This window comes from Tachysurus vachellii, chromosome 11 (genome assembly GCF_030014155.1).
Source record: "Tachysurus vachellii isolate PV-2020 chromosome 11, HZAU_Pvac_v1, whole genome shotgun sequence".
Taxonomy (NCBI): Eukaryota; Metazoa; Chordata; class Actinopteri; order Siluriformes; family Bagridae; genus Tachysurus; species Tachysurus vachellii.
The window spans coordinates 17620476-17633906 of NC_083470.1; the positions used below are offsets into that span (position 1 = coordinate 17620476).

Here is a 13431-nt window from a genome sequence, read left to right on the forward strand (position 1 = left end):
TCAAATTAGCCAGCAGCTTAACCTGGGCCAAAATTGGGTAAGGCAGCAGGACAATGATCCCATCAAATCAACATCTGAATGGTAAAAAAAGGAAAAATGAAGCTGCTTGAATGGGCAAGTCAAAACCAGACCTCATCCCAATGAAATTTACTTCAAGTTATTGGTGCTAAAGGTCATTCTAGATAGTTAGTAAATTAGGCAGCACAGTGAGTAGCTAAATTGCTACTGCACTGTTGGTTGTGGGGGAAAGGCCAGATATTGAAATCTTGTATTTTTTGTCACTGGAAGGTACTTCTTTGTTTTATAGTATTTGTTGACAACCACACAAATTGTCCCTGCTAAATAAAAAGGTAGAATTGAAAGAGGGTGTACTTTTCTTTTTCCCATTACTATACATATCCTACTGCCTCAGTCAAACAAAAATATGAGCCAAACACACTTTTTATCTTGAGCTGGTTCTTAATCATTATGCTTTGCCAAACAGCTCTGATGATGAGATTCACTGGATTATATTTGATTACAGTTGGCCTCAATGTAATTTAATAGCTCTAATCCTAGAATCATGATTATAAAACAATGCATTTTGATTGCGAACATTATATGATCTTTTTAGAAAAAAGGCTCTTCTGAATGTAGGTTAGCTTCCAACATTCAGCTAAATAAGTCAGCTTGTTCGTGAACAACACATTATTAATACAAACAGAATGTTAGAATGTTTTGTTTGTTGAACTGATATGACCTTCATTTGTACCTTCATTGTTCTTCATAGCTCTGTGTAGTCAGAATACAGATAAAATACATTAAACTTCTCATCTGATGCTGAATAAGTGTAATGTTATTTTGCCAAAATCTGTTTTCAGGGATGGCTGAGACGTCGTGTGTGTCAGTGACCAGCTGAGGTCTGCTGAGAGCTCACTCTACTCATCTGGCTAAGAGCATGTACAGGAAGAATGGACTCCCTGTCAGTGTCAGCATCACCTCTGCTACCCAGGTATATGCACACACTTTCTTGGACAAGTCTCATATTGTGTATGGACAATTGTTTTTGGTGGAATTTCATACTGTAGCTTAAATGTTTGAAGCATAGCAGTTTTGAATAGGAAGCTAACCAAGCTTCATAGCACTGTAAATTATTATATTATTTATTCATAATCAAATCCTTATGCAACACATCCATTTAACACACACAGACGAACTGAAAAATCCACTGTATATGAATATGTATTAGGGATGTACATTATTTGTAATGAACACATAATGTGTCCTAATCTTTATATGCATCAATGTTGTAAAGGGGGTTTAAAAGTGACAATCTATTGACTGTTTCACCTTTAGCAAACAAATAACTTCTTTTTTCAACAAAGTTCTTCACTGCTGAAGACCCAGCTCATTTAAGATTTAATTAAGAACATTATGAACTGTGTGCCTTCTTATTATGCTTCATACTTTCATACTGTACTCATATAAACCAAACATGGGTATTTGCTTGCAGGACAGCAGTAGTTCTGAGTCTTTGGATTGGCAGAGTTTGGACTCTGCTAAAAGCTATGATGCGGTGGTGTTTGACGTGCTGAAAGTGACGCCTGAGGAGTTTGCTGTGAGTTAGTTACTGCATGCAAATACACACAAATATAGCAGTAAACATGATTGAAACATGATGAAACCCTTCTGTTGGTCTCTTGGAAGGAAAATATCAAGTGTTGATAAACCATATATTACATTTGGATAATCTTACCTGGATTAATTAGATTTCTACATTCTTAGAACTGTTCCTGTAATACAGTATAATGTTACACTCCCTGAGCACTTTATTAGGAACACCTACACATTTATGCAGTTATCACAATGCATCCAATCATGCAGATTCAGATTAACAGCTTCAGTTAATGTTCACACCAAACATCACTATGGAAAGAAAGTGTGTTCTCAGTGACTTTAATCATGGCATGGTTAATGATCCCAGACAGGTTTGAGGGTTTCAGGAACTGATGATCTCGTGGCATTTTTACAGATAACAATCTCTAGGGTTAATACAGAATGTAAAACAAAAACATGAGTGACAGTTCTGTTGAAAATAGAGATCAGATGAAAATTGACAGATTGGTTTAAGCCAACAGGAAGGATATAGTAACTCAAATCCATTCTTTACATATGTGATGAGCAGAAAAGCATCTCAAAACGCCTTGAGCAGAATGGTCAGCAACAGAACTTTGGTTTCCATTCCTGTCAGACAAGAATAGGAATCTGAAGCAATAATGGGCATAGACAAATAATGTACACTCATATTCTTGTTCTTGTCTGTCAGGAGTGAAGTTAACCCAATGTGGCCTTCTGCTGTTGTAGCCCATCCACCTCAAGGTTTAAAGGTTTTAAAGTTCTAAGATAATTTTTGAATTGCTGAGTTCTTCTTGTCTTGAACTAATTTGCCCATTTTCCTCTGATCTACCTCAACAAGGCTTTTTCCACAAACCAGGGGTCTCATTTATAAAACTGTGCGTAGGATCCCTACTAAAAGTTTACGCCCAAAAGCCAAAAAATATTCCGATTTATAAAACCGTGCGTACGCACACCTGTAAGCAATGTTCCCACAGATGTGCGTATGTGAACCAGCCTCATATCCCGCCCTGTACACGCCCATTTTTACATGCCCATTACACGCTCCACAACTGCGCGGGCACGAGAGTGGACCTTGTTATAATGAGTTTCCTCTGCGCTCTGCGGGTTTAAAAATGGGTTGAGGAGCCAGCGTCTCGGGGGGTAGCCACTGTCGCCTGCAGGTTATAATTATATTAAAAGCAACATTGTTATAATTATATTAAAAACAAAATTGTTACAGTTTCTACTTTTTAATATTGTTAAACTCACCAAGAAGCCAGCCATCATGTACTGCGCCTGCATTTAACCTGTTCCCTACACTGTTATGTGTCAAGATAAATGTGTTGAACCAGGCCAGCGTGCCACAATGTTTGTGAGGGTCATGTTGGAGTCACATATGATTTGTACATTAATAGAATGCACATGCTTTCTATTAACGTAAGCAAATTCATTTTCAGATGGTGCCCTTATAGAAACATGACTGCAGCCAATTGCGCCGATTACATTTGGGAAACCAGACATTGCTGCAAATTGCATTTTAATTTCTGCCTGTTCTCGCACAGTGTAGGGGAACCTACAGTACACTACCCTACACTATTGACTACCCATATTAAGTATACCATTCAAAACGACATATATTATATATTATATAAATCGGCTTATTAGCCAGTCATCATCATGGTCCCTGAAAACTCGTTCTCTCCTTATTCTGCCATTGGCGTAATCCTCCAACAGTGCCATCATGAAGCATTACATACCCGGGTCACCGGAGGATTTATATGTTTCTAGCAATTAGACTGATCGTTAACACCTAAAAATCACAGAATTAATTTGTGGGTGAAAATTTAAGACAAAAATGTTATAGTGAACACATGCTTCTTCATGACGGTTTTGTAATGAACACCGTAATAGTTAGGGCCGATGATGAGTAGCGATTGTGCTTCATGACTGTATTTGCAGACTTTGACATTTTATGATTATATGTACATTAAGGAAAATATTTCGTTTTTACACGGTGTTCTGCAGTTCTCTAATAAAAGGGTGTTTCATGCTATTCTGTATCAAATGTAGTCGCGCCATCTCCACCTGCGCTCCCGTTGTGGACAATGTAACTGTAAGGCAGCGCTGATTATTAGTATTATTATTTTTTTTAATACATTTTGAATTACGTTTGGATTTTACTAGATGTATATAGCCTAAAACAATCGGTACAAACAACACTGTTGGATTTAATCTTCATGATAATGTGGATATAACGTATGAAATGGAGTGAAAATTAAATGTCATTAATTCTTATAATCGTTCTTGCCACATTTATTTTCTACAATCTAACTTCAGTTCACGACCTCACCATCTGTGTCACCAATTCCATTTGTCTCCAGAATGTGCGTACGCACAGCTCAAAGTTTGCTTAATGGTGCGCACATTCTCCCGTCAAGTTTGTTTTTTATAGATCACAACCTTTGCGTGGGAACTGGCATACGTACGTTTCCAGCCCCGTTTTGTGCGTACGCACGCTTTATTAATGAGACCCCCGAACTGTCATGATTTTATGCATTGCACTGCTGCCAAACAACTGCCTGATTAAATAACTGCATGAACGAGTAGTTTAGATGTTTCTAAAAAGTTATAAGTTTATTCTTATACTGATCATCATTTAGTACTTTGCCATCATCTTTATACTGTTATGAAATATAATTATAATTATCTCAGTATTTGGTGTCTCAAAGTAGAAGATGCACTCCTATGTAAAGACTTGTTCCTCTTAAAGTTTCTACCACACATTTTCGGAAAGTTCTCTTTGTCACTATTGTCTCATTAGAAGTCTTAATCTAGGTCCAGGCTTCTGATAATCTGCTTTATGATGGTGTCTACTCTTGAATTGAGCCCTTTACTTTCTAGGAGAGAATTAAGTAGAGCCTTTGATGTCACACTAGAATATTATGAAACATATTATAATCCATTATAAATGTTTTATTTTTATTTCTTTTTGGAAGGGCCAGATCACCTTGATGGATGCTCCTGTATTCAAAGCAATACAACCTGAGGTAATGGTTTTAGATATGCACTTTCCCTTCATCAACCTGAAGAATGACACTGAAACACTTGGAAGCTACAGGGAATGAAAGCATTTCAAAGACGTGATTTAAACAAAACAAAAAAGTGTTTAGACATGGCATTAATTTTCCTGCAGTACCATATGCTCATGACACTGATGTCATCACAAACGTTGTACTGTAGGCTCATTTATACATACTCGATCTTCAGCATTTTTTAACCTGTTAACATAAAATAGTTTTCCTCAAAGTATAACGACAAAGCAACAGTCATTTGAAAAGCAGTTCACAAATTATAGCGTTTAATATATTATACAAGCTTCAATACTTACAATACATGTACATGAGCCTGAATTTGAACTTTGTACATTTTTACATGCATTAAATAAATAAAACGCACAGTTTAAAATACCACATGGTTCTAATGAACATATCTTAGACAAGATATGCAATAGAGGGTTTGTAGCATTACAAGTCTTTAGTAAAGAAAGTATTTTAAATAAAATTTCTATATCAAGTAGTTCAGTGAGAATAAACCATGTTCTTATGGCTGTTAGCTGTGTCCTTACTGATGTTGCATCTGTGACAGACTTGGTAATGCTATGCATTGACATCTTGTACACATGGCAGTATTACTAAGATGTTTCTTTCTGAACTATTCTATAAACAATATTAATCAGTTTAATGAGGTGCGGATGGAAAATGGTCAGGTTTTGTTCCTTGTAGAGGTCCAGATTTAATAACCATAACCCCTTCCAAGTGTTGCAGACAGTCTTTCTAGCAATGATGTCATGCTAAAGTGTTCTGTATTTGGCACTTAGTTCTTTTCCCCACCATTCACTGTCTGGTTTGCCAAAAAAAAGCTTTTTTTTCCCCCACCAAATCCCAAACCTGTCATTAAACTCTTCATAGCTTTTCTGTCCTGGCCTGAGACATGATGTATTGTCTTATATTTGAATTAACTGCATGAGACTGTGTATGGAAGGTTTAAATCCTGTGTTTAGATTGGTGTGAGTCTGAGTAATAGTAGTGTCATTAAAGAATGATGTGCAAGAGGTTGACCTACCTTCCACCAGTCCATGGTTGCCATGTCTCTCTGCTTGTCGCGCAAATATCAAAGAGGATGTAAGCGTTTTATGCAGTGCATTACGATCAGTAAGCACATTACCTTTTCTGCAAGCAATTTGGGAAAATTTATTTCTGAGTTCTGCAAAAGTAATGGATGAGTATCTCATCCTTGTTCTAGAGTCCCCCTGGCTCTCATTTATGCATACACTTTTTTTTTCTGTGCAGCTTCTCTTGATGCTGTTTAATGTTGAGTTCTGTTATTGCTCCCATTCTCGCTTCATTGGAAGGCAACTATGCAGAATCAGGGCTCACAAATGTTGTGTCTTCCAGCCGTGCTAACCAAACGTATCTCCACCCTTCCCGTCAAGCTGTCTCATTGGAACAGGGTTTTTCTGCATCCATTTTGCCGTGGCTGGACGCTACATCAAAAATCATTCCCAACACGACTGCGTGTTCTCAGTGACGCTGTGGGGTAATTTATAGCAGAGGAGAGAAGGGGGTTGCACAACATGCGCAAAGTGCAGCGTCACGTCTTTAAAATCGAGAGTTGACCTGTGATGATGTTCTAGACGTAACGCACCGCCTGCTCTTCTCGTTCAGTGCGCTATTGCGACCCTCTTTATGCATTTAACCCTCCAACATTATACACAAGCCACTGGCTGAGGACCGCTAGTCTGCTTTTGGTATGAATCTGTCAGTGATAAATTTTCAGCCTGTGTGTGAGTTCAACGATCTATGAATGCACTTTTTAATTTAACTTTCAATTCGCGATCGTGCAAACTGTTTATAGGAAGCCCCAGTACTGATTGGTCACTGACGCTCTGGATCTATTGCAGACTCTTCCTCCGACATCGTCCTGTCAGCCATTACTATCCTCACGTGATAAGTAAAATCTTTCACAGCAAGCGTAAACATGTGATAGCGATTACATCTGTCAATCTGTGCAGTGGAGAGAATTACGGCTACTTAAATTCATTTCAGGCTACAAAAGGGCTACCAGGGATTTTGAAATTTTGCGAGCCTGGCCCAAATCATGACTGTGTCCTCTGCTTTAACATTTATACTATTCCCTCTACATTATAGGACGTTAAAATTACACATTTATAGTAAGGAAAGACACAAGGTTCTGGTGGCTTTTGCCCTGGGCAATTTTGCTGTGGTCCAAGTGTGTCAAGTGTGATTCTTCCCGACAGCCCAGAAAAAATGGTCTGGTTTCAGACTCATATTACATCATCTCACACATGTAAAACACAATCTCTATATATACATACCCTTACCCAAAACAACTTACATTTTTATTTTAAATTGCTTTTAACTAACCGATTAATGTTTAAGGGCCTTGCTCAGTGGCCCAGCAGTGGCAGCTTGTACCCCTTTTCCACCAAAAAGAACCGGGTGCTGGTTCAGAGCTAGTGCTGGTGCTGGTTCAAAATTTGGTTCCACTGGCGATCCTTCTAAGAACCGGTTTGCCTTTCCATGGGCTAGAGAGCCATCACAGAGCCGAGTCTGACGTCATTATATACTTGTCACCTTTCCCAGCAACTTTAGCGCAGCAGCGGCAAACACAACATCAACATTGGTGGATGTTGCTTTATTGTTAATGCTCATGGCTTTGTGAACCTACATTGGCATTCAAACGTGGCGAATCCAACGTGTACGTGCAGCTCCATGTAATTTGTATAAATGGAGGTTGTAATCGTAACATTACAAGTACATAACATTATGTTATCATTAACACAGGAAAAAAAGTAGCCTTAGCATATAGCTACCTACTATCATGTGTGCTGATAATTGATCATATTGCGGTAAAGTAAAAGTGTATTAAACTTTAGTATACTTAAGGAACATTATCAAATGCGCTAACAGTAACCCTGCCCCCAGCTCCTGACACAAGTGGTTCTTAAGTCTAGACCAACAACGTTTTGGTGCTACTTAACAACCACTTTTCCTGGTTCAGAGCCGGTGCTTTGGCTGTCAAAAGAGAAAGAACTGGTTCTAAATTGGGCTCTGGCTCCGAACCAGCACTCAAACTGCCTCTGTGGAAAAGGGGCACAGTGGCCCAGCAGTGGCAGCTTGTTGGCCCAGGGATTTGAACCCACAACCTTCTGATTTGTAGTCCAATGCCTTAACCACTAAGCTATCACATATTTCTGTTCTATTTTGTATAGTACGGCGCCACAAAATGTTCCTCTGCCACTCATAGTACACTAGTGTTGTGGATCGGCTGGAACGTTTCCAACTACAAGTCGCATTCACATTGCACAGGAATCATGTTTCAGTGCTCCAGTACAATTAAAATCCACCACCTACAGGGAGTCCTAGGTTCGGTACAATTTTTCTGCTTCCTAGTCCATATGACAGCTTTCACATTACCAATTTTTCAAGTGAATTGTGCTCTTTTTCATTCTAAACTGCTAGCGTGAACGCCCCCTAGGATCAAGCCACAAATTGGAACTTTTTTGTGATCACTGTGAGATGTATATTATCCAGATTATCATTAGATATAATAAGATTGAAATTGACAGTGTATTTATGTGTCTTAGTTCATACCTTTTCATAAGCCCTTAAATAATTATAAAACGTAAAGAAAAGAACCAGAATCCACTGACTAGAATCATTCATGGTTAGGTTGTGCAATAAGTGGATGCTACATTTTGCTTGATTTTCGAACCATTCCTACAATCTAAGATTTTCAAAAATAATAACTTGCAGTTATCTAACCCCCAAGGAGCAAACCTACACTGTTGCTAATTTACATTGTTTTATCTTTGCTGACTTCTGTAAAGTGTTAGATTTGTTAATGTTATATAGCAAAAGAGAGCTAGAAGACATTTAAATATCACAGCAAATTGTTTCAGTGAGACAAATAAATATGGAACTGATCAGGCACATACAGAGATGTACAGAATGGTACCAAACTTCATGTTATACTAATCTTAATCAATTAATCAATTTTAACAATTTAAAAGAATGAGGCAAGGTGAGAAGGACTTGTACAGAGAGACAGAGAGATAGAGATGGGAAGGATGTGCAACAGATAAGGGTGATTAAATATAGAGATGGAAAGGTGCTAACAGGTGAAGAGAGTGTGCTGAGAAGATGGAAGGAGTATTTTGAGGAGCTGATGAAAGAGGAAAATGAAAGGGAAAGGCAGGAGGAAAAGGTAAATATTGTAGAGCAGAAAATAGCAAAGATTGAAAAGGATGAGATGAGGAAGGCTCTGATGTGAGTCAAGAGTGGAAAGGCTGTTGGTCCAGATGAGACACCTGTGGAAAGTGTCTAGGAGAGACAGCAGTGGAGTTTCTTTCTAGATTGTTCAACAGGATTTTAGAGTGAGAAGATGCCTGAGGAATGGATGAGAAGTGTTCCAGTGAAAATCTTTAAGAACATTGGTGATATGCAGAGTTGTAGCAACTACAGAGGTATAAAGCTGATGAGCCACACATTGCAGCTATGAGAAAGAGCAGTGGAAGCTAGGCTATGAAAGGAAGTGGATATTTGTGAGCAGCAGTATGGCTTTATGCCCAGAAAGAGCACTTCTAATGCAATTTGTACAGAGATAGTACAGAGCCCCAGAATAAGGAGAGAACGAGTTTTCAGGGACCATGATGATGACTGGCTAAAGTACAGAGATGATCAGAAGGAGCTGCACTGTGTCTTTTCTTTTTAAGAGAGCATATGACTGGGTGCTAACAGTGAGGAGCTATGGTACTGTATGAGGATGTCAGGAGTGGTAGTTTAAGCTAGGTATGAGAGGAGTATGACAGCAGTGAGCTGTGCTATAGGACCGACAGAGGAGCACAAGGTGGAGGTGGGGTCATTTTGATCTGTAGTGAGAATAGGGAGCATGTGGAGGATCACCTGGAAAGGTGGAGGTCTGCTTTGAAAAGAAGAGGAATGAAAGTCAGTAACAGAGAATACACATGTATGAACAAGAGGGAGGGAAGTAGAACAGTGAGGTTACAGGGGCAGAGGTCAAGAAGGTGCAAAAGTTTAAGTAGATGGAGAAAAGTGTCAGGAGTGTTGTGTGATAGAAGAATGACAGCAAGAATCAAAGGAAAGGTGTACAAGACAGTAGTGAGACCAGCTATGCTGTATGGGTTAGAGACTGTAGCAGTGAGGAAAAGACATGAGGCAGAGATGGAGGTAGCAGAGATGAGGATGGACAGGATTAGGAATGAGCACATCAGAGGGACAGCTCAGGTTGGCTATTTTGGGGACAAGGACGAGGAGGGAGATGGTTATATTGGTAGAAGGATTTTGGAGTTGGAGTTGCCAGGTAAAAGGGTCAAGAGGCAGGAAAAAGAGGAGATATATGGATGTGTTAAATGAGGACATGACGGTAATTGGTGCGAGAGTAGAGGATGCTGATGATAGAGTTAGGTGGAAACAGATGATTCACTGTGGCGAAAAAGGAGAAGGACTTTTCGCGACAGTGTATGTTAGTACATCCATTACATTTCCATTAAGCTCTACAGAGAAGTAGAAAGCAGATGTGCCTCCACTAGATCTCTATGACTAGATGCATAAAACATATAGTTTATCATTGTTTATAAAAAAATGAGAGTAAAGTTGATTGCTGGTTAAGAAAATAAAGGATTATACAGCTGATGATATATATATATAATTATACAAAATGTTACATATTAAAATGTTAGTATGTTCCAAAATAGTTTTTAACCTGTAAACAAATATTATTGTATATTCTATCTTCAGTTGGAAATGGATAGAAATTCTACCTGTGTAGAGTAAAAAAATGGACCACGTTGAAAGCTTAAGAGCTGATGTGAATATATACAGTATATTAAATTTGATGGGCACAAAGTGTATTTGTGTTTGTATAATAGATAATAATAGAAGTGGGAAATTGTTGTAATGGATGGCATTTATCATATATTTTTTATTATTTATTATTTATTTTATATATATTATTATTTTATGAAATAATATATATTGGATATAATTTTTTATATATAAGTAGTTATACATGTGGGCATTTTATCTTCATTCTAAAAATACTGGAAGATTCAAGTAACTTAACTAAACAAATAAAATCAAATAAAGCTCTTTTTTAAATTATCTGTAGAATGTAATATTAAAAAAACATCATTTCCTGTGAGGAAAAAGTAAGTACACACCCACATTTATTTGTACTTAAAAAAGAGAACATTACCTACATGTGTATCACACCAAGTATAATTTATTAGAACATTGTTATAGCACATTTTGAAAAAGGCTTGCCTTATTTAAACCTCAGATATTTAGTTTGGTTTGCTTTTAAGTGTTGAAGTGAGAGGTATCACTGTGGTGAGATCCAAAGAGCTTTCTGAGGCCTTCAGAAAAATGATTGTTGATGTTTATTAGTCAGGTAAGGGATAGAAAATGATCTCAAAGGAATTTGTGAACATTTAATACAGCTGCCAACAAGGCCAGGTCAAGCCATCCAAGCAAAATCACCCCAAAAGCAGACTGCAAGATGCTTAAAGAAGTCTCCAAATACCCTAAAATATCATCACAGAACAAGCTCTTGCTACAGTTGATGTCAAATGCATTAATCTACAATCAGAAAGAGATTGTACAATGTTAATAATCATGGGAGGTATGCAAGGAGGAAACCTTTGCTGTCCAAGGAAAACATGAGGCAAGACTGAAGTTTGCAAAAGAACACAAAGACAAAGGCCAAGACTCCTCTGTAAAAAAAAGAAAATTCTGGATTGGCCAAGACAAAGCCCAGATCTAAATCTTATTGAGATCCTGTGGAGTGATTTAAAATGGGTTATGCATACAAGAAATCCCTCAAACATCCAACAGCTGAATGAATTCTGCATTAAAGAGTGGGAAAAACTTTCTTCCAGTTGATGTCAGAAACCGGTAGATGGCTACAAGAAGTGGCTCATTGAGGTTATTTCAGCCAAAGGGGGAAATACCAGCTAGGGTGTCCTCAGTTTTTCCTCAGTTGAAATACTAATTTTGATTTATTTTGTTTTAATAAGTGAATTGTTTCAAACAATTACATCACTTTCATATACAGTACATGTACAAATTAAAGCAAGATCAGAAACTGACATGTTGACATTTCTTAATAAAGAACTTTGGGGTAATATAGTGTCCAGCACATGATTGGTATAATGTTAATGTAAGTGTAAAAGCTGATCATGTCCTTTAAACACATAGTATTATATGGTTCCGTTTTGTGTCAACAGACGGAGGGAATCTTATGGGAATACTAACCAAGGTCATTTTATTAGTCTTTGTAATGTTTTGTGTTCCAAAATTTGTTTTAGGAGTTGGCCAGTTGTGGATGGAATAAGAAGGAAAAGCACAATCTCGCACCTAACGTGGTGGCCTTTACCCGGAGGTTCAATCAGGTGAGAATGGTGGTTAATCTTAAAAATATTAATCGTTAGGCCTTAGTTGCTTGATCACCAATGTTATATAAAACAAAATCTTGAACCTTATTTTTATGAATTCCATGAAGTACAAGGAGATTCTGTGTAACAATCTGCTGTCTGCTTTTAATAAACCACATCTTAGTTGTGGTTGCATCTTTTGTGAAGACAAAAAATACATCCAAATACAAAACAGGTGAAGAAGAGAGGCTGCAGGAGAAGGCTGTGGACCCTGCATGGTCTGGGTACATTCCGCATAACGAAGTGTCTAAGAATTCTTTGTTTCTTCAATGTTTTCTTCAATATTTTCATGTGTCAGGTGAGACTCATGAGCACTGCTATGTGGGCAAAGGTAGGTTACAATAAATTACAAAAATTTTACTGAAGTACAACACAGCATGCCAGCAATTCTGGCTTGCTCTATAAACTAATTTCATGAATAAGAACTAGGGAACCAAGGCTTAAACATGCAGTATAAATATAATGCATTCCAGGCCTCAGTAAGGCAGGCAGGTTACAAACAAAGAATCCTTGTAGACCTTGCACTGACATGTTTTCAGTGATCCAGCCAGGAGTTGATAGTCACTGCCCAGCCAGAATGCCTCCAGGGTGGAATTCAAATTTCAGTGGCTATTAGGGGTCCTAATGTGTGCAAGGAAGCATGCACAAAATCCATATTCTTTATTCAGCATGATTCAAAAGCAGCTCTGATGCTTGGTTATACACTTGCACCTTTTGCTGTTTACCGATCTTTGGCTGTTATGTAAAAACAACGTCCAATAAATGGAAATTACATTGTACGACCTATTGTTTAATTTAGATGTGGTTTGTTTGACCATCACCTTTTTACATTAATGTTTTGTCTCCTCTCATTCACAATTGTTTTCCTTAGACAGGATCACCAGTCACATTTGGTGGTTTGATTCTTTTTTTAGTAATTAATAAAAAATGTCCACAAAAAGCTGTGTGACTGTGTGAATTGGCATGGTGTAAAATAATAATGCATCCCAATGCAAAAACGTGCATCATGATAATGAGAAATTTGATCTAGGGAAGTGACCCATTGCATCTTTGGGCATGTCAGAAAAAGGCAAGATTGCACTGTAAATTGTTCCTGTTTACCAAATTTAAAATGTCCTGGAATCTGAGAATGCTTTATGCTGCTTTTGTTAATTACAGCAATACTTGTCTCACAATTTTGTCTCTTAAGTACTTAAAAATGTTCTTGCTATAAGATGTGTATTTCCTACATGGATCCTAAGGAGTCAGCATTTCAGTTTTTCTTTTTAAAAACGTGTCTAGGAAAAATTTAATTCAGGGCC

General features: G+C 37.8%; 1 protein-coding gene across 2 annotated transcripts in view; it reads left to right on the top strand.

Annotated features, from left to right (window-relative positions):
• Positions 1 to 13431, top strand: part of ralgps1 (Ral GEF with PH domain and SH3 binding motif 1) — a 97269-nt gene that overhangs the window by 19684 nt on the left and 64154 nt on the right. For both annotated transcript variants that reach the window (XR_009649159.1, XM_060880680.1), the window contains exons 2-5: positions 861 to 991; positions 1493 to 1597; positions 4593 to 4643; positions 12005 to 12088. Coding sequence is in view for 1 of the 2 variants with exons in the window: in XM_060880680.1 (XP_060736663.1) it covers positions 938 to 991; positions 1493 to 1597; positions 4593 to 4643; positions 12005 to 12088 (294 nt within the window). In the remaining variant the exon portion in view is untranslated. The remainder of the gene's footprint in view (positions 1 to 860; positions 992 to 1492; positions 1598 to 4592; positions 4644 to 12004; positions 12089 to 13431) is intronic.